The 21744-nt window shown below is 38.4% G+C and overlaps 5 protein-coding genes across 5 annotated transcripts; 3 read left to right on the top strand and 2 right to left on the bottom strand.

The window, feature by feature from the left end:
- Positions 1-1688: 1688 nt before the first annotated feature.
- On the top strand, positions 1689-3943 carry LOC141841040 (uncharacterized). The gene is made up of 5 exons (XM_074729167.1): positions 1689-2124; positions 2227-2360; positions 3118-3265; positions 3564-3670; positions 3756-3943. Exons 1-5 carry the CDS (start codon positions 1842-1844, stop codon positions 3795-3797), a joined length of 714 nt encoding a protein of 237 aa, XP_074585268.1. The 5' UTR covers positions 1689-1841; the 3' UTR covers positions 3798-3943.
- A 2779-nt stretch (positions 3944-6722) lies between these two features.
- LOC141842126 (GRF-interacting factor 1-like) lies at positions 6723-8530 on the top strand. Its single transcript, XM_074730343.1, has 4 exons — positions 6723-6817; positions 7706-7782; positions 7964-8042; positions 8123-8530. The coding sequence occupies exons 1-4, from the start codon at positions 6734-6736 to the stop codon at positions 8486-8488; spliced, it is 606 nt and encodes a 201-aa protein (XP_074586444.1). The 5' UTR covers positions 6723-6733; the 3' UTR covers positions 8489-8530.
- Positions 8531-9167: 637 nt separating this feature from the next.
- LOC141837172 (agglutinin-like) lies at positions 9168-10205 on the bottom strand. Its single transcript, XM_074724621.1, has 3 exons — positions 9819-10205; positions 9541-9750; positions 9168-9461 (listed from the first exon to the last, which is right to left on the bottom strand). The coding sequence occupies exons 1-3, from the start codon at positions 10203-10205 to the stop codon at positions 9168-9170; spliced, it is 891 nt and encodes a 296-aa protein (XP_074580722.1).
- Positions 10206-10564: 359 nt separating this feature from the next.
- LOC141840246 (transcription factor UNE12-like) lies at positions 10565-14612 on the bottom strand. Its single transcript, XM_074728175.1, has 7 exons — positions 14239-14612; positions 13992-14078; positions 13125-13244; positions 12931-12996; positions 12615-12680; positions 11828-11902; positions 10565-11122 (listed from the first exon to the last, which is right to left on the bottom strand). Exons 1-7 carry the CDS (start codon positions 14470-14472, stop codon positions 10895-10897), a joined length of 876 nt encoding a protein of 291 aa, XP_074584276.1. The 5' UTR covers positions 14473-14612; the 3' UTR covers positions 10565-10894.
- Positions 14613-15597: 985 nt separating this feature from the next.
- Positions 15598-21565, top strand: LOC141838274 (tryptophan synthase alpha chain-like). Its single transcript, XM_074725706.1, has 9 exons — positions 15598-15808; positions 17406-17552; positions 17624-17689; positions 19047-19155; positions 19298-19374; positions 19662-19739; positions 20280-20357; positions 21076-21135; positions 21215-21565. Exons 1-9 carry the CDS (start codon positions 15620-15622, stop codon positions 21347-21349), a joined length of 939 nt encoding a protein of 312 aa, XP_074581807.1. The 5' UTR covers positions 15598-15619; the 3' UTR covers positions 21350-21565.
- The last annotated feature ends 179 nt before the right edge of the window (positions 21566-21744 follow it).

The raw sequence follows: 21744 nt of genomic DNA on the forward strand, positions 1-21744 counted from the left end.
AGTACTGCTATTCTCTAACTCTAACCACCATAAAATTTCTCCGCAAAGTTAGCTCCTTTTTCACCCTAAACAGCTTCAAACTCTTGCTTTCGCATCTCTCCTCGGGAGAAGAAAAGAGAGGAGGGAGGAGAGCTGGTGACGAGCCGAAGGTAGAGACTCCCTCCGTGAACGTGGAGCAGAGCAGCTCGGACCAGAAAAGATGCGAATGCGGCCTCTCTCTCCCTCTCAAACACACACAGACTTGTAGCAGCGACGTAATGTCATTATTATAAACCGCAAAGGAAGACGTTAACATAGCATGATAGCAGTCGCTGTCGTCTTCCTCTTCCCGTGCCGAGAGCGAAGAAGCTCGTCAGCCAGATAAAAAGATGAATCCTTCGACAATGGTCTCTCTCTCCGCTTGGCTTTTCCCCTCCGCAGCACGCTTTTTACGGCTGCAACAGCACTCTCTCTGCCTCCCTCGAATCCCACCCAAGCAGGCACGTGCGAGTTGGGCGCCTCCGACCTTGGATTCATGGAAGCTCTCGTGCGTTCATGAAAAAGGACCGTGGATGTCATTGTTGCGCGGCACCAACTGAGAAGCTCATGTAATCCATTAACAGGCCTGGAAATTGACTAATGTTTGGTCGTCAGGTTAATAGGACACTAGAGACATGAAGATCTGAGAAACCCGTAGTTAATGAAGCAGAACAGGCCATGCAAATAGTTTAAACAGAAAATCAGCGCCATGATGGTGAAACTTTTTTTTAACATCTTCTAAACATCATGCTTGTTGGTCGTTCAAATGCATGTATAATCTTCGTTCTTTGAACACTGACACAGAGCAGTTCATGTTGCAGGAAATCTAAATAATTAATCTTGGAGACAATGAAATCATGGACGAATTGTGTAAAATAGTCACGGCTAAGGATTCTGCATTGTCGATTCTGAAATGGGTCTTACCTTCTCCATGATTGAAAATAAAAAAATTGGAATAATGCAAATTTCCTCTGTCCACCAGCAACAAAGCTGAGTTGGGCCATCTCCATTGCTGTGCAACATCGAGGAATCTAATCTCCTCATGCTTCACTTGGCACAAAGTGCTTAGAAAGGGAAAAAAAATGTCCTTAAAAATGTCCTTTGATGCCATGGATGATAGTTAACAAAGCTTATACAGAGAATCTTATCCCATTTAAGCCCATCCTTAAAGCTAAATTATTCCCTTTCCTCTTTCCCCTTCCTTTTCATGCACTCTCATCATAGCATCTATTTAAAAGACTCTTTTATTGGAATTTATTTTTCAGTTCAATGGACAGACGTTATCTTTGATGGCTTAAACAGACCTAAAATATATAAAGGACTGAGGGATCATCTCGTTGTTGTAGATTTCAATTTGATTATCACCCGTGGACTTATGGATTCGAATTCATATACTAAGAACAATTGGTTTGTGAAAATTTAACTTCTTTTTCCACTAGATTTTCGGGAAATTGTAATTAATCGCAATAGTGATTGATTGAGGGCAACATGAGAGGCTCAATGTCAACCTCCATTTCAGCCATAAAATATGTGTGATCCAATACCAACAAATCTCCTCTGAAAATTTCAAAAGCAAAAAAATTGTTTTTTTTCAGTTGATAAAAAACAAACAAACAAAAAGGTGAAAAAAGTGGCTTTGCAGTTCAGATGGCTTTCCGAGCCGCTGAAGAGCCTCTTCTTGTCCTTCGCTCTCCGCTCGCTGGCTCTCTCGCGCGGCCCTCTCCACAGCCCAAGAGTTCCGCTTTTTCTCTCTATTGGCGATTGTTGCTGTTCTTCACTCGAGTATACACCATCTTCCTCACTTGGTCGATTGATCGAGAGAAATGGCTGCTCAACAGCAGTTGTTGAGGAGCTTACCAGCTTCTCTGCCATTACTCCTCTTCCACGCTAAAACGAAGTCAAAATTAGGCATAAAAATCGGATCTTTGGCATCCTATGGTCCAACCGGCTGCACCAGCGGCCGTCGGCACCGACTCGTCGTCCGGTCGAGCAGCGGCGCCAGCAGCGGAAGCTTGGAGAGAGGATGGCAGGAGTGGTGGAAGCCCCCGGGGAAAGGGCTGGCGGCCGCCGGTCTCAGCCTCAGTGACGTCGTGTGGCCATCGGCAGGTGCTTTTTTGCATGCAGTTTCATTTGTGTGGTATAGTGAGAGAATCGTCTACTGGTGAAGAGATGGGTCTCAATTAGGTTTACGAATTGGGCGCTGCGCAGGTGCGTTCGCCGCGATGGCGCTTCTGGGGAGGATGGATCAGGTGGCGGCTAGCAGAGGCCTTTCGTTCACGATTGCTCCTCTCGGGGCCGTGTGCGCTGTGTTGTTCACCACCCCCAATGCTCCTGCTGCCCACGTAATGTTCCTGTTCCTGTTCCTGCTCTTGTTCTTGTTCTCGTTCTTGGATTAAACTGGTCTGTGTTTCATATCTCTATGCAAGCATTTGATATCATAATCCATGATCCATCCATTGGAGTTCTCTGATAGCTGACGGTGGAGTTAGAATCTACTTGGTAGAGAGGGGAAAAGGAGGCATTTTTAGGGTTGATGGGAGTAACTACCAGCTGTGTTCATCAACACACACCGATATCAATTCGAATTTGCAATGTGTTTGGTTGTAGTAACTGTGGCCTATCTGGATAATCAATAACAACATATTTGATGCACTATTTGATCCATGAGAATCATGAATTGGCTAGTCACAACCAAAAAATGCGTGATTTGCATCATCTACTTCAACAATTTATAAGTGCCAAGCTTAGATATATTGGTTCATAGCAGTCAGCACAATTTCTTTGCAATTTCTGAATTGAGCATAAAGGGTTAATGTTTGCATCAGTTACATGGATAAAGTAAACTATTGCTCATGATGTTTATGATTTGTATAACAAACTACTGTAAAGTAAATAGAAGGAGAGGCAGTAATTTGGTCAGTTTTTTACTTTTCTGAATGTATTGTTGACAGGAAGATGAACTGATAACCAGTTTCCACATAATGCTGCTTTTCTAATGTGACCATTTCTCTCATCCATTACCATCACCATGTAAATGTTCTCTGTTACTTATTTTTTCGAGAACACTCACAAATGGTCGTACGATGGATTGTGGTGCAGAAGTACAATATGTTTGTTGCTCAGATTGGCTGTGCAGTCTTTGGTGTCTTGGCACTTTCAATATTTGGACCAGGATGGTTGGCAAGAGCAGCTGCTCTTGCTGCATGTATGGCATTCATGATTACCACAGGCGCTACTCATCCTCCAGGTGCATATCCTCACTATGTTTTCTGCATTCATCCCAGCTTCTTTTCAGGTCATCAAGCATAGAATGAACTCGATACTGGACCATCTATGAACTTTACAGGCGAAACATGCTATTACATGCATCTTAATTTTGTGACATAATGGTCATATTTGTAAGCAATAACTGGTGCACTCGGACACTTTCTCAGGTTGAAAATCTTGATGTTCTGGTAGTTTTCCTGCTTATTTTAACAAAACTTTTAGCGATTTTTGCCCATTCAAGTCTGATCGTATTAACTATGCTAATTGTGGAAATGCAGCTGCAAGCTTACCCATTATGTTCATTGATGGTGCCAAGTTTCATCATCTAAACTACTGGTATGCCTTGTTTCCTGGGGCAATTGGTTGCATTCTTCTCTGCTTAATTGTGAGTTTGCCTCATCTGACATCTAGCACAGTTAATAACATTTTTCAGCTACAAGTAAACACATGCTTTGTTGTATATGATGCAGCAAGAAATGGTGAATTATTTGAAGAGGAACTGCAAGTTTTAGCAGCAGTAAACCCGCCGTCTTCCATTCTATCTACGATATCATGCATCAAAGTCGATAACAACTGTGCATCTTCTTCAAATATTGTAAATGGATTGGTATCAGTTCAGTTCGTTTAGCCAATGTATGATGATGAATAACAAAACCATATAGTCTAAGAGAATATGATGATTGTTTGTAATGCTGCTCCTGAGAATTTTGTGTATTCTATCCAGCTTTGGTGATTCTTGCTCGATAAAAACCATACAAGTGTAACATATATAAGTGGAAGGAAATAAAAAAGAAACTTTCTTCATTCCGGATGTACACATCCACAGCAAAGATCGATATCATGTACTTCTCCTACGGCAAGTCGTCAATATTGTGAAGGAGCAACTGGCTCGGAGTCTAATATGGCAATTGTTCCTATTGTTTCTAATACCCCTTTAACCAATATGTCCCCTGTGACTATTCCAAACACAGACATGGTGACAAATCAAGAACACTTTTGTTTCTCCCCTCAAAAACTTCTACTCATCCTGTATATATACTTAACTATTTATATCCGTTTGATTCCTTCTTCTTGTCCCCAACCTACCTTTCATACCTTGGATCAAGTCTCATTTGCTTTCTGATTGATGTTATCTTCTTCCTCATAAGTTTACCTCTTTGCATTATGCGTGACATGTTTGGTTCCCTCAGCTCTGTTGTTGGTGCAGCCTATGAACTGTTTGATATGCTAGTCAACGTAGCCAATTACATGGATGCTTCCATAGGTGCAGTTGTTGAACCTGGTGTAGACTTTCTATTTTCTTCCTTTTCATTCAGCTCCATCGTTGTTCTCTCATGGCTCATTGCTTCGCATGGAGGTTGGTTTCATCAATAAACTGAGATGAAATTTCGACCTACCACTGAAGTTGAAAAGGAAGTGGTAGAATTTTAACTGGTGGTAACTGGTAAAGAGCAGAGATGATAAGATACAAAGGCAGTCGAGAGATAAGGGAGAAAAAGGCATCAAAAGATGATGCCATGCCATTAGCTAGCAGCGAGGTGCCATGGCAGTGGCACCACACCACTGCCATCCTTGCAGGCACAGGTCGTTTTCTCTCTTTCTACTTTCTGGTCCTTTGCACGAAGGAAAAAGAGAAAAATGATTCCAATCCCATCCCTTATCTCCCCCACACACCACACCATCCCATCAAAGCCAGTCCACTACATGCTGCCCCAGCCCCCAGCAGAGGCCTTCCTTGTTTCACCAACAGGGAGCATCTCTTCCATTTCCCCTTTCATCCTTTTTTTTTACTTTCACTGGTCTGTTTCATTAGGGTGAGAAACTCGGAATAAAGTAGAGGAGAGCAGCTGCTCCTGTGTTCACTGCCTGCAAAGGTAGAAGAGGAAGAACTCTCATTGGAAAGTACATTACTGCACAGCCTTTACGACAGCTGCACTCTGCAAGACCAGACAGTGACCATTCTGTCTACAGGCATCACATTTAAGCAACTGTATCTGTATAGAACTACGACTCAAGGTTTAGGGTGCTCATTATGCAACAAGAGAAAACCACAGCCGGTGCATGAATGATAGATACAGGTCAGAAAATGAAAAGGGTGCTCATTATGCATTAAAAAAAAGCGTGTTCTTTTATTGGAGTTTCAAATCTGTAAGCTGCATTAAAGCTATGACTCTTCACTTCCAGATAATGTTGCAGCTTTTTTTGAGACCTGATGGGCTGACATTACTCGCAGTTGGAAAGCATTTGGTGACGACTGTTAACTTTCCCTCCTCCATTCTGCAGGTCCGTGAAACACCATTTTCTTTAAAAATTAATTAATTTAACATTAGTTTTTTTTAATCAAGTTCATACATTTTATCTGTTTTAGAACACCAAAAATGAACATCTCTCAGAGGATTGAATACTATGCATTCATTCATGCCCATACCACACATGAAATAGTTATTGTATCTAAACTCCTGCTGATAATATTGTATAAAATTTGATAATATTTATAATAGTTATTTTAGCCTTTTATTATGATAGCAAAATAAAATTATTATGTAGAATCATTATTCATCCTACACCCAGTTAACTAGTGCTTAAATCCTTTCCAAGGGATCGAATAATTATAAAAGTTCATTGATATTCAATCTTCAAGAAATGCTGAAATAAGAAAAACACCTAGCAAGCATGCACGCATGGTTTGCTCAAACGAACTAGTATGACCAGGTCAACTCTGATTCTCTGAATTCATGTATGGTAGTGATATCTACACGCCTGTTCTTTAATTTTTTTTCCCTGTGAGCTAGATCTTATATGTGGCGTGCCTCTTCAAGCTCTGCACAAAGATTTGACCGAGCCTGAGTATACGATGATGGTTCCAGTTTGCTCTTTTGTCTCCTACTAATCAAAGAGATTGAGAAAGAAAATTACAAGTTTTAGATGTATTCTTGAACCGCAGAATATGCACAGTTACATGACACCTGATTTCTCAAATGCACAAGTGTATTTTACACCCCAAACCAAAAAAAGAAAAAAAATATATAAATCAATCTATGATAAAATTTAGACAGTAAACATATAGTTTTAAAAATTGCAATCAAAATATTAAGGGGGAGAAAGATTTATATGATCCTTTTCATAAAACAGTATAAGATCGCTTTTTTTTTTGGATTTTTGATAAACAGTCAAGAAATTTTGTACCTTGGAATTAGTATATTGCAACTTGGTGAATACAGAATAAATACTGAAGAAAGTTCCAGATTTGACTGCAAACACACAGATGGAGAGAAATATAGAGGGAGATAAATAGCCTCCGTTGAAGCACAAAGATGAAGGTGACCACCTGTCCTTTCATTTCCTGTTACTCTTGTCTCTTACAAGTATAACCAACAGAGGAGTGAAGAGAAGGCATTTTGAGTTTTGACAGGAAAAAAATAAAAACAAAGGCTGGCTTGAAGAGATCATGCAACAGCACCTCATGCAGATGCAGCCCATGATGGCAGCCTATGCTTCCCCAAATCAAGTCACCACTGATATCATCCAGCAGGTAATCCTTTTCCTCTTCCTCATAGTCCTTCAATCCTCTGTTGGGATCCAGTTTTTTAAGTGCTCTCTGCAGTGCATGGTTGTTCATCAGCTTTATATTCTACCTCTTGTTGGAGATTTTTGGAGTAATGTTTTGTGGATGCATGCACCCTCATGTCCTGATTCAGCTTTTGTTTTCCTTTTTGTGAGATTTATCTGAAGTTTCTTCCTCTTAACGCTTGCTTGGTTATCTTCTTTGTGATATTGAGTTTTTGACTCCTTAAAATTGTTTCGAGGCAGTATTTGTTTTTCTTGAAATTCTTTATTAGTTGATCAAAGTGCAATTTTTTGGTGATAAATTCGATGATAGTCTCCTGTTTTTAAAGTACTCTTCTTCGTAAGATAATCTTTTATTATGAATTGATTAAAATGCAAATATTTTGTTGATATGGTGAAACAATAGCTAATCTTTTCCTGTTTTTAAAGTAATGTTTTCTTTATGAGTTAATTAAAGTGCACAATTGTTGTTGCTAATGGGTGAAAACATAGCTAACGTCTCTTGTTCTAATCTTCTTCGTAATCTTTTTTTTGTAACTTGATTAAACTGCAAATTTTTTGTTGCAAATACAGTTTTGCTGGTACCCAAAAGTCCTAGGCTTTTGATTTTGCATACCCAAATCTTTCATAATATTCTCGTAACGTAGAACACAGGAGGAAGATAATAATATTGTTTTATCCTAAGAATCCTAAAGCTGCTATGATATAAGTTCAGCATGAAGAAGATCTGGTCTGGTGGATATTGTGTATCATGTTTCAGATCATCTATTTCTTCTCTATTTCTTCTGAAACTATATCAGTTATACAATGCAACATCTAAATAAATTTTGATATTTGTTTCTTTATACTTCAGTATCTTGACGAGAACAAGCAGTTGATTCTGGCAATTCTGGACAACCAAAATGCAGGGAAATCTGAAGAATGTGCTGAGTAAGTCAATTTCTTTCTTGTTCTTGTTCTGACAGAAGTGTTTTTATCCTGATGTGTATGCATCAGAAAGATAATATTGTGAGATTAGTTTGCTAATATAATGAAAGTATTTGGTGACAAGAATAAATTATTGGAATATGACATTGAATTAAACTAGAGGATCATTCATCTCATTTTGCAGAAACCAAGCAAAACTTCAAAGGAATCTCATGTACCTTGCTGCCATTGCAGATGGCCAACAAGCTCCACCCCTTGCTCAGGTATATGCTTCATCTCCATCAACTCATTCTCAACCTCTCAATCAATTGACAGTGATCATGCCTTTTCATTGTTCTACCAGTTTCCTCCCAATCATATGATGCCATCCAGCCCGCGATACATGCCGACCCAGCAGATAACTGCTCCGTCCCTTGCAGCTGCTCGAACCTCCTTGCTCTATGCCCACTCGCCGATATCTTCTTTGCAGCAGCAGCAAGCAGCACTGCATAGCCAGCTAGGTGTGAGCCCTGGAGGGAACAGTGGTTTCAACATCCTTCACGGTGAAGCCAGCGTTGGATTCCCCATTTTCAGCCACAGCAATTCACTGAAGCAGGAAGCTGGCAGTGGATTGTCGGCCGGAGGCCGCGGAGGAAACTCAGCAAGGCAAAGTGGAGACGGCACAGAATCATCTTTGTACTTGAAGGGCTCGGAAGAGGAAGGCAACTAGTAATCAGTAAAAACCAAATGGATCGATCGATGCTCAATGATGTTGTGGGCGTTTGTTTGTTGATGCATATGCTGCCTCAATCTCCATTAGATTCTACGTTGACCTTGTTAGATGTATGCTGAGTGTGTTGTTAAAATCGATGTGTGTGATGCAGTGTGGATTTCAATCGTGGTCAACATCAATTTGATGAGCAAGATGATTGGAATGAACTATAAAAGTGTTTGGTTTGCCCAACCAATTTTACCTGTTCGACTCACTCGACTAGCTAAATTTGGAGGGGCTAGCTCAATCGCTACACGCTTGATCCGCTCGACCCACATTGTTCGATAGACCAACCATTGAGTGTGCTAACCAATCCATACCGAGTTAAATGCAATTGAACCGACCAAAATTGATCGAGTTAAATGCGAGTTAATTGTGTCTTGATCTAACAAGGAAGTGAAAAAGAGATGTAAAATAATAGAAAGAAAAGAACAAGGATAAATTATTAAAAATTCTGGTTTTATTTATTTTTGAATATCCCTTGAAATTTTATTAAAAGTACACAAATACATATATATTTGAATGCATAACCTCACTCACACACATTACAAATGAATGCCTCACCAAGTGCATGGAATGCATGCACTTTATTATAATAAATATCATCATTAATTAAAAAGATGAGATGGCTAATCGATTAATTAGGGTTAGGATTAGGGTTAGGGTTAGGGCTGGAATCAGGTGGGCAATTAGGGCATTTTTCCATATAGACCCCTATTGCGTTAACATAAGATGACGCCCTTCCGAAAAACCCCACAACTTTGTAATTGCAATCGAGTTTAGATTTAGGGGGGAAATTGACAGTACTTCCGCCGTTACCCGTTCCAAATGAATGGGTTTGTTTGCTCGTGATGATCTCCAATTTGGTTAAACCAGCAGTGTCATATCGTCCTCTTATGAATTTGATGGGCTCTTCGGCATCGATTTCAATCTATATATAAAAAAAAATTAATTGAATAATAATAATAATAATAATAATAATAGATTTATAATGTAAATGTATATATTGCCTGATGTTGAGTGCCCCCTTCGCCTCCGATTCTTGGCGTTTGGTATTCTCTGTCATCGGATTTGTATTCGAAGCGAATGGAGTTGATGCGATCGCCGGCGTTCACGTAGATGATTTTGATGTTGGGAAGCGGGCCCATGTCCCACTCCGTTCCTAAACGGGGGCCCCATGGGCCGTCTTTTTTTTCGTATTCTTTAGTCGACTTGACCCGCTACAAGAATGCATGCAGGTACTTGTCATATGAACGGTCAGGATTAAGAAGAAAATAGATTGCATCACCTTGTAGAGGCCGTCATAGACGGCGGAGCTCGCGCCGACGACGGCGATCGCCTTTTCGATGAAGACGTCGATCTGTTTGAGGTTCTCGACGACCAATGTGGAGGAGGAGGAGGAGAAGGAGGACTGGGCGTCATTGATGCCCTTCATCATGCCGTCGATGCACTGCTCGATTTGGCCGAGCTGCACCATGGCTCTGTCTTCCCGGCACATTATCTCCCTCACCATCTTAAGCTGCAGCTCCTCCATTTTGGTCTTGATCTGCTTAAAGCTGGCGTCGGCCTGCACGTCGCTGGTGTCCAGCTGGACGCTGCTCTTGGCTTTGTCGAGCTGCCTCAGCAGGCGGCAGAGCACCTCGAGGCTGCCAGTACTTCCGCCGCAGGGGTACATGGCGGCGGCGGCGGCTGAGAAGAATGAATGAGCGCAAATGATGGGAGAAGTGTTGTTATAAGGATTAAGCAATAAAATGTGCCTCACTTGATGCGGAAGTAATAGATTTGTACTAAACATGCTTTACACTCCGTGCCCGCCACCTAAAGCGATGCTTTGTCTCATCCAAGCGATCTGCTAATACAAGAGAGACCTTTCATAAGATTTCCTTTTTCTTTATCGACAATTTTCTTCCAACCATATCAAAGCAAGTCGATGGAACTCGAGTCAAATAACATTTATATATTTCAGTTCAATTTTCTGAAAACGCTTAATCAAGAGAGATACAGTTGATACAGATCACGATCATCATGATGAATTGGCTTGTCGACTCGCTTTCCATTCTTACGAAAAGCCAAAAAAAGTATCCAATTGGTGCATTACAGTTCGCCCACTAAACAAAGTAAACAGCCTGCCATTCAAAAACGCATCCAAACAAATGTAGTTGAATAGAATCTAAGAACCAGCCATGTGTATGTGATAATACACTTTTGAAAAAAATGTAGGATGAGAAAACAAGGCAGAGAGGATCTTTGACGTGCATCAGGTTGAGTTGCTGTTGGAGGGTGGGTGATCGCAGGAGGCTTTCTACACGCTGAAGGAGACATGGATTAGCTGCTGATTTGGGGTTTTGGTTGATGGATTATAGCTTAGGAAGGAGTATCCGGTTCTGGCTTGACTTTGGATTCAGATTGGTGTTGGGTATCATAGATCGCCATGGCGAGTGAGATTGGCATCATGCAGAGGGCTTTGGACTGGAGGAATTGCATTGCAGCTCCAATATCTTCTTCCATGAGCTTCGCGACTTGCCTTTCTGTGCCATCAGTTGACCATTTCTCCCAAACATGCTGTCTGCTGCTGTCCTCACTAGTTTCCTCCTTAAACAGCAAATTCACTATGCTATCAGATAGATATATGAATAAATTCACAGAATTGCGTGAGATTTCCTTGAAGCTGCCAAACTAATGATGTAGACTACTTGAGATTCAAGAGGCCATTATGAATACTTAGAAAACGTTAAGGAACCTTCAGAAAACTTAAACTGAGTGAACATGTATGAAAAAAAATACACAATCACAGATATATCACCAATTGCTTTGAAGATCGGACAAAATGTCAAAACTTCAAAGACAATCTAATGAGGAAAATATTGCTACATTATCAAAATCAATAACCTGCTATAGGAGTGTGGCCTATGACTGGATAATTTTAGAAAGGAATTGCACTAGTTGAACTGATCAAATGCCTTGTCGTAAACTCTAAATGCTTATTTTAATTAAGGCACTTTAGATGGTATTTCTAAGTGTTTCTTGCAACTACAGAGCGCCTTAGAGTATTGAAGGGAAAGGTAATGCTTTAATAATACTTGAAAAACAACATTAGCACTTGAAAAAGATGTTTTCCTAAAAAACTAATATACGAATTTATTGTTGTTAGCTACCTATGCATGTGCAATATATTATGTAGCATATGAATTACAAGCGATAGCCACTTGAAAAAAAAATTCAATGTTGATGAACACCAACAGGGTATTAGTAGAGTGCCAATAGAAGTTCTTAAATGTTTTTACCAAGCAACTTTACCTCCACTGATGCAGGAATTTCAGCTACAAGCTGTGCAACAGCGCCAGCACCACCTAGTCTACTCATGCTTAATACCTGACATCAGAAGATAAACACAATTATGCTGATGATGTTTTCAGCTGTCCATTGTAGAAACAAACCATCAATATATTTAAGAAAGTGATTTTTTAATGTAATTAAGCGAACAAGGCTAATCATGAGACGTGTTAAAGTTCGAGGTTTTCAAAATAAAACAAAGATGTGCTATACAAAAAAGTGCACTTGTTCCACAAACTATTTATAAGAGAGAGCTGTTCCTAACAGCAAAAATACTCTAACGATGCAAATTCATCCCTGTATAAAGGTGCCTAGGTTAGATGAGATATGGCCAGTCTAAATCATTTAACTAAGACAGAAAAAACAAGCTAGGGCCAGTCTAATTAGTAACCATGGAATGTGGCCTTAACTTTCATTAAGTCATGAATTCTATTAGTTATCAATTAAAACAATAATAGCAGTGGTTCTCCTTTTCATTTCTTCTACAAATCTTTAAACAATGTGAGACATCAAAGCACCAAAATTTGGTAAATGCCCCTGAACGCAAGCAGTACTTGAAGCAATATGAACCACAAGAGCACATTTTATTTTACTATCTTGAAATTTATTATATACAGGAAGCGTAAAACTGTTAGAACGTACACAAATCTAGCAGAAAAGAGACTAGCATTTTACCTCAGGTTACTATTCAAGAACACCACTGTATTTTTAATAGAATGATTAATTTAGTGGGGAATTATAGTACATTTACCTTCACTTGAAGCCTCAAAAATTTGACGTAGTCTAGAATCTCATCAAGCATTGCTGCTCTATCAGTCTGCACATGTAAAAGTAAACTTTTAGCATATAGCCAAGGAATCAGGTTTTCGATGCAAACACAACATATTTTCCAGATATATTTCCCTCAGGAATCATGACATTCTATTGAAAATAAATTACATCATCTTCATGCAAATGGATCAGTTCATTTAAAACAACTGTACTCCTTGTGGATGCATGACTAGTTGATTTACATTTTTCTTGTAACTAAACATGAACAGAAGAGAATGGGAGAGTTTTATATAGACCTTATTAGTGTTGGGAACCAATTCCTGCAAAGCTCTTAGTCTTTCTGATATTCGTTCTCTCCGTTGCTACAACCACAAAGAAAAAACAATGCTATGAGAAACTATTTTAGAGGTGAGTATGAGTTTACTGTCTCAGCTGAGCCAATATAAAAAATTAGGCATCTAATGCACTTTGCTGGAGGGCCAAACTTTACCCGCTCAGCGATGCTATGAGGATCTGTGGCTTGACCACGCCTAGCTCGCACCTTCGGCCGTGGGGCTGGAGGTTGTGGCGTTGCAGTGACTCCACCTGGCTTCACTTGACCATCGAAAACCTATGCAAAAATTGATGGAAAGAGCATAAAAACCATATATTATACACCACTAAAACATGTGAACTTCTCCAAGACATCTGAGATAATGAGCCAATAGTGAGCATTATATGGTACATGAAAGAGGAGCATACTGAAGCAAGCACAAGATGATATGCTGCTAACTGATGATAGAAGAATGAAAGCGGAGAGTATACTCATTCTCCTCTTCTCGTTAGTACCATAAGAAATTCAAACTGGAGACGAAAAGGCTGAATAAGTCAAACTTTTAAACTATCATCAGAAATCATATTCAACTTCACTTGACAGTGCAAAATACTAATGTCGACGCTAAATATTAATCATTTGCATCCTTAGGTCAGTTTGATTGCAAAATGAACTACTTACATCTCAAAGGAAGCAGTTTGATGTTTCTTTTAATATTTTTCAAAGTGATGTTGCTTCCTCAGCATCTAGTCAACTCAATGCTCAACAAAACACCTTCCAAACATCACCAGAACAAGCATAAACATAAACATAAAAAAAAAAACCCTTCAACTGAGTATTTTTCATGTTAAAATTGCAACGTCTAAATGGGAAATGTCGTTGTTCCCTATAAAGTTACCGATAACACAGATCATCAGTAGAATTCAAACAAAGTAGAGGAGGAAGAACAAACCAACAATTTTGATATTCCACAGGACGGTCATTGACCACAAAGAGAAACAAGTCAATAATAACCAAAAATACTTTTTTTTTAGAACCAACCACCTGTGGAGGAGTTGGCTGGACTTGTTGAGGGTGGAGTTGCCCGAACCCCTGCGGAAGCAATCCCGCCAACTGCATCGATTCTCTCTCCTGCTCCACATCGACACCAAGTGAGCTTCACAACTCATCAAACTCACCGCTAACGAAAAACAAACAACATGAAACAAAAGACAGGGGATTCGACAACCCCGTTGCTTCGTAGACCGTGCAAAACCGAGTAAAAAACAGGACAAGAAAATCACACGCTCACCGCCTTGGCGTCGATCCCCTCGCAGAGCCGCTTCCCGCACGAAGAACCCTGCTCCAAGCTCAGCCCCAGAGGGAACGCCATACCGCCGCCATCGGATGAGATACGTTGGAGGTCCATACCGTCGGCAAGCGTAGCCTCGTCCCCGGTACCGTAGGACAAGGGCATGGCCAGGATCTGCTCCAGGAAGTCGTCACCTAGGCCCTCCTGCGGGGGTGGCGGGGCCTGACCCGCCATGGCGACGGTCCGAGGGGTGTGACGAGGAGGCGGAGAGTCGGAGGAGGCGGCGAGTTGGGGCGTCGAGGAGCTCAAAGCGCATCGGGAGGAGGGAGGAGGGAGGAGGGAGGAGGAAAGGGAAGGGGTGTTGGATTGTTTATTACAGAGGAAGACTGTGAGACACCGGAAAATAAGGAGCGAGGTTGAGAATAAAGAAAGAATGGGGATTTTTTGTTAATATTTGGCCCCTCATAATTTTACACAAGTGTTTAAATTCAGCTCGTCCAATTTTTGAATGAATAATTATGATAATTAGTTTTAACTTTTATATAAATAAAAGATTAAAAAATAGTAAAATTAAAAAGACATTTTTTATTTTTATTAATATTAAAAGGACAACTCATTTTATTTTAACACTCAAAACACTACGTGAAACAATTTTAATTAAATATATTTCAAATATTGTTTTACTTTTGATCAAGCATAGTAGTTTTAAGTAGTTTTTATTAAAAATAAGTTTATAAAAATTCAAAGAGTTAAAAAAATATTGTGATAAAAAACAACCATATTTTAAATATATATACATAAGAATACCTTTTCATATATACCTCTGAGTATTTAAAAAAAATCGTTTTAAATTTTTTTATTTAATACTATAATTTAATTCTTAAATTTTAAAAGTAAAATCTTAATTACTTAATCACAAATCAAAAAAATAAAAACAAAAAAATATGCACGACGCATAGACATGTATACGTCGCGCAATATAATTATATATATATAAATATTATCTTACATTCTTTATCTTAGATATCTTATGAGCACTTAAAAAAAATTCATTTTAAATTTTTTATTATTTAATATTATAATCTAATTTTTAAATCTTAAATATAAAATTTTAAATTATTTAACTATAAAAAAATAATAATAAATAAATAAATAAATATGCGCGACGCACAGGTGTGTACAATGTGTCTCGTAGTGTAACCTTTTTCTTCTCAAGACCTCACATCGTGACCCACAATGATCGTCCAATAAAATGTTAAGGTATTAATGTTGGGATATGAATTGCGTAGAATTGTCTTTTCCTCGACCTTTTTCCTCTTATGGCTCCGCCGTTTTCCTTGCCGTCCCTATTAGACACATCACGCATCCGAAGGGAGCGGCTATGGTGGTCGCCTCCAAGGCATCACTCTCTCTGCTGCCCCTCCGGAGCTCCTCGGGTATCTCGTTCTCTTGTCGACCATCCTCCGCGTCGATCTCTTGGGGACGATCCTTCACGCCAATGGCCTCTCTCAGCGTCGCGTCGGCGCCTGGGATCTACGAGACCTTCTCCCGGTTGAAGGAGCAAAATAAGGTGAGAGGAGATGCTAGTTTTTATGTCTTAGTCTCAAGGTTTCTTAATTTCTGGTTGATTTGAGTTTTTCTTAGTTTATTGGAATGGAGACTGAATCCTGCTTGCTCTGGTCGTTCGCTTGAAATATTATTGCTTTTAGTGCCCAGTAGGTCAGATGGGTTTGCTCCATGTTTTATATTAGTTTGTCTGAATAAAAAAAAAAACCTTTACATGTTAGTTTTCTAGGGAAAATGATGAGAAAATTGTACTTGGAAGCACTCTCATTTCACGTTTTTCTATCATATTCGAATTAACTTGCTATGTTTTATGATCGTTGTTGTGATTGTAGTACAGTACATTCAGATTTGGTCTCAATGTTACAAATTTTTTAGCCATAAGACTGTAAAAGAGGGGCACCCTGATGTACATGTTTTTCCAATCACAGGTATAATTTTTCATGTTTTATTGTGAGTGGATGGGCACGGAGGACTAGTTGTTTAGCCATACCTCACAAATAGAGTGATAGTATTGCTTTAGAAATCAAGACAGAAGTCAAGACAATTCTATATTTGCTTTATTTTTGGAAATGAAATGAATCTACTAATATTAGCTTGGATTGAGCATTTATGCCACATAGTTTACCCTAGTCAAGTTGGTGAGTTATTTTTTCCAATTGGTTTGTGCATAGGAGTTGCAATTTAAGTGAAATTAGCCCCAAACTTAGTGGGGGAGGGTGCACTACTCATGTATATTGCTGACTCTTGAAGCCACTGCCAGGCTGAGCCTTAATCAGCTGTGATTGTAGTCTACGAGTTGAAGTGAGATTTTTTTTCTTCTGGGAATTAACTCTTAGTGGTGATGATTGTGAGTTCAATTTTAGCTCTCAGAAGTTTGATATGACATGGATGGATCTAGTACCATGAACCAGGACTTGACATTTTAAGATAGTGGCTCAATCCTATCAAGCTAATGTCTCAATTCTATGATTGGGCTACTTGGGCTAATGTCAAGAATCTATGATGAGTTAGGATGGAATATTGTGGCAAACTTGACTGTAAATCATTTATCCCAAAGCTCAAGCTTTCAAGAAAGGAAGCAATCTACACTTCCATACTTGTAACACTTCATGTGTAGATGCCGAGGTGAGCTAAGCTCAACACATGATCTTTTTAACTACTGTACAATGGGAGGAATCAGGCATAAAATCTTGAACTCTAAGATCGTGTTTGAACTTATGACTACCCATTCACTCAAAATAGTTAACCACTTACGTGGGGACACACATTTTGCTTAAATATTCATGATAACTGCGAACTTGTCGAGGTGAGACTAACTTGATCAAGCTCTACTCTTTTTTAGCACACTCCTAATTATGCCATTTGGCTTGAATACCATTGTTAAAGTTGACTGTCTAATCATTTATCGAAAAGCTAGGGATCAAAAGCTCAGTAAATATTGAAATATATATTTTGAACAATATTTTTTTAAGGTATGTACCTTTGGTAATACTTGACAAGATATTCTTTGTTTTTCCTTGCTGTGTTGCTGTCATGTGCTGGTACTGAATTACTTTTCATTCTGTAATTGGTAGCTAAATAATCTCTCTCATTACCAATAGGTTGCATTTATACCCTTTATTACTGCTGGAGATCCTGATCTGTCCACGACATCAAAAGCACTTAAAGTTCTTGATTCTTCCGGATCAGACTTGATAGAATTAGGGATTCCCTATTCTGATCCATTGGCAGATGGGCCTGTAATCCAGGTACTCAGGCCTTCTTCATTTGCTTGATGATAGTATGTTTAATTGTCTGATATATATCTAATGTACGTTAGGCTGCTGCCACACGGGCTCTGGCAAAAGGCACAAATTTTGATGGAGTTATCTCAATGTTAAGTGAGGTATGCCCACCATAAGTATTAACACATTCTTATTGGTGGATTGTACATTGCATTGATTTGTTTAATGAGAATTTAATTAATGGAAACGATAGAATTTTTCCATGCCTTTTTTTAAAAGTTCTTTCTTGAGGGAATAGTATTTTTGGCTCTTTCTGAGAATTACTTTTTAAATATTCCTCAACTCATACTATCTCCTAGATGTCATTTGACCCACACATGATTAAATTCAAACAATTTGATGAGCTAGCGAATGCAGATAAGAAAAATCTTCTTATTCTTTCAGTTTTATTTGGGTTAAAAATCTTTGTTGGAAGCATTGAGAAAATATGATATGCTTATAGACCGAGAAAATATTTCATTCTTCTTAAAATTGAAAATTTCGTATGAACATAAAACTAGGAGGAAAATGAAATTTGTGAAAAAACTATTACATGCTAAAAATGAAATATTAGCTTCATATTGTAGAATAATGGTAAAGGACACATGAAAGTCATTATAACTTATAAGAAATCAAGCATGTGGTTGAGAAACAATTAGAAATAATATGATATGCTCATGAATTTATTGTACTAAGAGATCATTAGTTTATGTTAATAAGTTAATTTACATACTGTGTGAGTTGGGATCAAAAATGAAGAGAGCATTTGGAGTTGGGCATTTAAATAGTGAGGTGGGTGTAATCTATCTTGTTTCCGATGTTTGTGTTTGTTCATAATGACCTCTTTGTTTTTTTCATGATGTTTTTGCTACAGTGACATTCACATATGATTACTTGGATTGTTTAGGATTGGATACATTAGGTTTGACCACCAAAATGAGCACTACTGGAATCTATATTTTGTGCAAGTACCTTGCAAGCTTAAAATTAGCACAGATTTTGTTGTGTGCTATGTTAATATGGTTTGTCATGGTAGTACATTGCATGCGCAAAATGTCAGTGTTATACTAATGTGTTGTGTCATGCCAGTGTATCCTATGTATCAGAGGCTTCAGATTCTTTTTTAAATTACGGAAGTCGCAGATTGTGATATAGATGATGTTTTGGCCAGATTTTGGCGCTCTGAACGTGAGTGCACCATGGACTAGACAATGTTCTGTAGGACTTGGTTAATGAAATGAAAATGCAAGAGACTATTGTCATAAGCAGAACAATGTGTTTGTAGGTGTATTTGTGCACAACCATTTTCTTCCTGTTACACAATAAGTTTCTTATATACATTATCTTTTTATTACATTTTTTATGGTCCCAAATTGTTGGGACTCGTGATTTGTTGTTGTCTTAATCATGCTTGAGTTCAAATATTGAATTTCATTCACTTTAACTTCTAATTTAATGTCATTTATCTTGTGCAAGCAGGTTGTACCTGAATTATCATGTCCAATTGCTCTATTTACATATTACAATCCAATTCTGAAGCGGGGAATCAATAAGTTCATGTCTATTATAAAAGACGTTGGTGTTCGGGGTAATTTTACCTATCTGAACCATGCATTTGGTGTCACCTTTTCACCATATTGGGCATAGTTTTCTCTCCCAAATATGCTGTTCGCTGAAACTAGTCAATTAAAATTTTGGCTTATTTATTTAGCACGTCTACCATTTTGCAGGGCTTGTGGTGCCTGACGTCCCTTTAGAGGAGACTGAGAATTTAAGAAAGGAAGCTGTTAAGCATAAAATTGAGCTGGTAAGTCTCCATGAATATCTTCATTCCTACTTTATCTACTTATTTTGTTATGTTCCTTTTTATCATTATTAATCTTCCAGAATTCTTGGTTGTGGTTCTTATCTAAAATCTTTTTGTAGGTAAGAAAAAGAGTTTGTTATCATTGCTAAATAAAAGAGAATATTCTCCTAAAAAAAAGGCTATACAATCACAACACTGGTGTATTGTTTCAGATCCAATGATAAACATTTAGCTTGTTGATGCATTGTGGTGCCTGTTCAGTATATTACTATCACATTGCCCTGCAGGTGCTCCTTACAACACCTACTACCCCAACAGAAAGAATGAAAGCAATTGTACAAGCTTCAGAAGGATTTGTATACCTGGTAATTATTTCATTTTTCAGTTTCAGCTTATCTACAATTTTATATAGGATGCCTGATATCAAATGACAGATAAGCAAGCATAACCAGAACTAAAAAAGTGTAAAAAAAGAAAATTGAAAGAGTTATATTTTCACTAGGGAGAATATCTCCTTATGCATTTTGTTGGATTTTGATGCTGGATACGTATTCCATGAGTTTCATTGAATGTAGTAGATATGTTGAATTTTTTTCCTAATGAGCCACCACATCGTAGGAATTTAGTCGTTTATGATTTTCTTAGTTTGATGTAGTGAGTTCGCAGTAAGCATAGTTTCCACTCATTTCTCTTGGAATGTGAAATTGAACCACCTGCAATCTTCTGTCTCAACAGATTGCTTCACTGTTTATGTAGTTGAGCAATTATTTATCATCCATGTCCTGATAATTTTAAATTTTTTTAGCACGGTGAACTTAAACCTCTCTAGCTACTAAAACCTCATAAATCTTCACATAGTTGCTCTAGTTCCTAATTTCTTTGAACTTCAATTTTGCTTTGTGTAGGTAAGCTCTGTTGGAGTTACTGGTGCCCGTACATCTGTTAGTTCACGTGTGCAATCTCTCCTGCAAGAGATTAAAGAGGTATGCCACCTCTATGTTAGGTGCCCTCTTTTGCCTTTCCAATTAACAGTGTTGGAGGTTGGAATCATACAAGTTATTTTATTTCCCAACTTCAAGTTGGAGTAGACACCTGAGATATTCAAAAGGACTAAACCAGAGAACCACCCACTTCTCAGTTTGCAACTGCACACCCAGTAGCATGAAGCAATGGCATAAACTTCATATATTTGTATAACTGCTCGCATAGACTTCAGTAACAATATCAGCTGGAGAAAATTGAGTATGTGGCTATGTTTCTTGGACCTGGTAATGGTTTTTGGTTTCCACTTGGAATGATAGGTGTCTTACATCAATATGAAGAAGTTATAGATTAGCAGCTCAAGTATTTCAGGTCAATGAAGCAAATAAAAAACCTGAGTTTCGCCAACAGATAAATTGGTAGCCACTAGAAAGAATGTCAATTTCATTCATGTTTGGAGTAAGGTGTGTAAACAGATGCCAACCTTAGATATTCTGTAGGAAAACAGTTATATAGGTACTGGTCCATTACTCGTTATATTCCTTCTTTTCTAAATTCAACTGCTGACTTAATTTAAAGAAACAAAGCTGATCAAATCATGTAGATCTGGTCGTGAAGATTAGACTTCAGGACTTCATGTTGTTAAGTTAATAAACTCTAGTTTTTGATTGTCTGCTCTGCATTTCCTTGAAGTCGCACATGCTTTTCTGCTATTTCCAGGCCACAACTAAACCAGTCGCAGTTGGCTTTGGCATATCAAAACCAGAGCATGTGAAGCAGGTCAATTTGCTCGATATATTACTGCTCTTTTTTTTTAAACTCCAAATGCTATGAGAGTTTTACCAGTTTGATTTTGTAGGTAGCTGGATGGGGAGCCGACGGAGTGATCGTTGGCAGTGCAATAGTGAAACTTTTAGGCGAGGCAAAATCCCCAGAAGAAGGGCTGCAAGAGCTTGAATCCTTCACCAGGTCCTTGAAGGCTGCTCTGCCCTGAGAGCTGTGATTACTTCAGTCTCAAAAGAGTTATTTCCCTTGGTGTGGTTGTTCTCTTCTTGTTTCTGAGGAATTAGCATGTGAATTGGGTCCATCAGGAAACAACTTTCCCTGCAAAATGAGTGGAGTTCTCCTAGTTTTGTATTAACACTAGTTAATTTCTCACCTTCTTTGCTACTCCAAACTGTTGTTAGCAAGTATAAGATGTTTGACATTATGTTTAGTCCACTTCACTTTATTATGAATTATAAATAATTGTTTTAAAATTTTTGATTAAACTTTAATTTAAATTTAAATACTATGTGACAGTAGAGTGGGATGGGAGTGAAGGAAGATGTTTATCAAAGAAAAGTTGATAATTAATAAAAATGGGAAAGAAAAAAAAATCTCTTTTTG

The sequence above is a fragment of the Curcuma longa genome, chromosome 11 (assembly GCF_044706935.1).
Source record: "Curcuma longa cultivar G26 ecotype Majalengka, Jawa Barat chromosome 11, ITB_CL_G26_1.1, whole genome shotgun sequence".
Taxonomy (NCBI): Eukaryota; Viridiplantae; Streptophyta; class Magnoliopsida; order Zingiberales; family Zingiberaceae; genus Curcuma; species Curcuma longa.

Bases quoted from the DNA above. Each gene is read 5' to 3' on its own strand.
- LOC141841040 (XM_074729167.1), top strand. From the start codon at position 1,842: ATGGCTGCTCAACAGCAGTTGTTGAGGAGCTTACCAGCTTCTCTGCCA. The intron at 3,266-3,563 runs GTGCATATCCTC...GTGGAAATGCAG, and splicing joins AGGCGCTACTCATCCTCCAG to CTGCAAGCTTACCCATTATG. The intron at 3,671-3,755 runs GTGAGTTTGCCT...TATATGATGCAG, and splicing joins GCATTCTTCTCTGCTTAATT to CAAGAAATGGTGAATTATTT.
- LOC141842126 (XM_074730343.1), top strand. From the start codon at position 6,734: ATGCAACAGCACCTCATGCAGATGCAGCCCATGATGGCAGCCTATGCT. The intron at 7,783-7,963 runs GTAAGTCAATTT...CTCATTTTGCAG, and splicing joins AAATCTGAAGAATGTGCTGA to AAACCAAGCAAAACTTCAAA. The intron at 8,043-8,122 runs GTATATGCTTCA...TTGTTCTACCAG, and splicing joins AAGCTCCACCCCTTGCTCAG to TTTCCTCCCAATCATATGAT.
- LOC141837172 (XM_074724621.1), bottom strand. From the start codon at position 10,205: ATGTACCCCTGCGGCGGAAGTACTGGCAGCCTCGAGGTGCTCTGCCGC. The intron at 9,751-9,818 runs GTGATGCAATCT...GCATTCTTGTAG, and splicing joins TCTATGACGGCCTCTACAAG to CGGGTCAAGTCGACTAAAGA. The intron at 9,462-9,540 runs GCAATATATACA...TTTTATATATAG, and splicing joins AAGGGGGCACTCAACATCAG to ATTGAAATCGATGCCGAAGA.
- LOC141840246 (XM_074728175.1), bottom strand. From the start codon at position 14,472: ATGGCGGGTCAGGCCCCGCCACCCCCGCAGGAGGGCCTAGGTGACGAC. The intron at 12,681-12,930 runs GTCTATATAAAA...TTACATGTGCAG, and splicing joins TGGTTCCCAACACTAATAAG to ACTGATAGAGCAGCAATGCT. The intron at 11,123-11,827 runs GTAAAGTTGCTT...TTGCTGTTTAAG, and splicing joins AAATTCCTGCATCAGTGGAG to GAGGAAACTAGTGAGGACAG.
- LOC141838274 (XM_074725706.1), top strand. From the start codon at position 15,620: ATGGTGGTCGCCTCCAAGGCATCACTCTCTCTGCTGCCCCTCCGGAGC. The intron at 19,156-19,297 runs GTAATTTTACCT...ACCATTTTGCAG, and splicing joins AAAAGACGTTGGTGTTCGGG to GGCTTGTGGTGCCTGACGTC. The intron at 19,740-20,279 runs GTAATTATTTCA...TGCTTTGTGTAG, and splicing joins CAGAAGGATTTGTATACCTG to GTAAGCTCTGTTGGAGTTAC.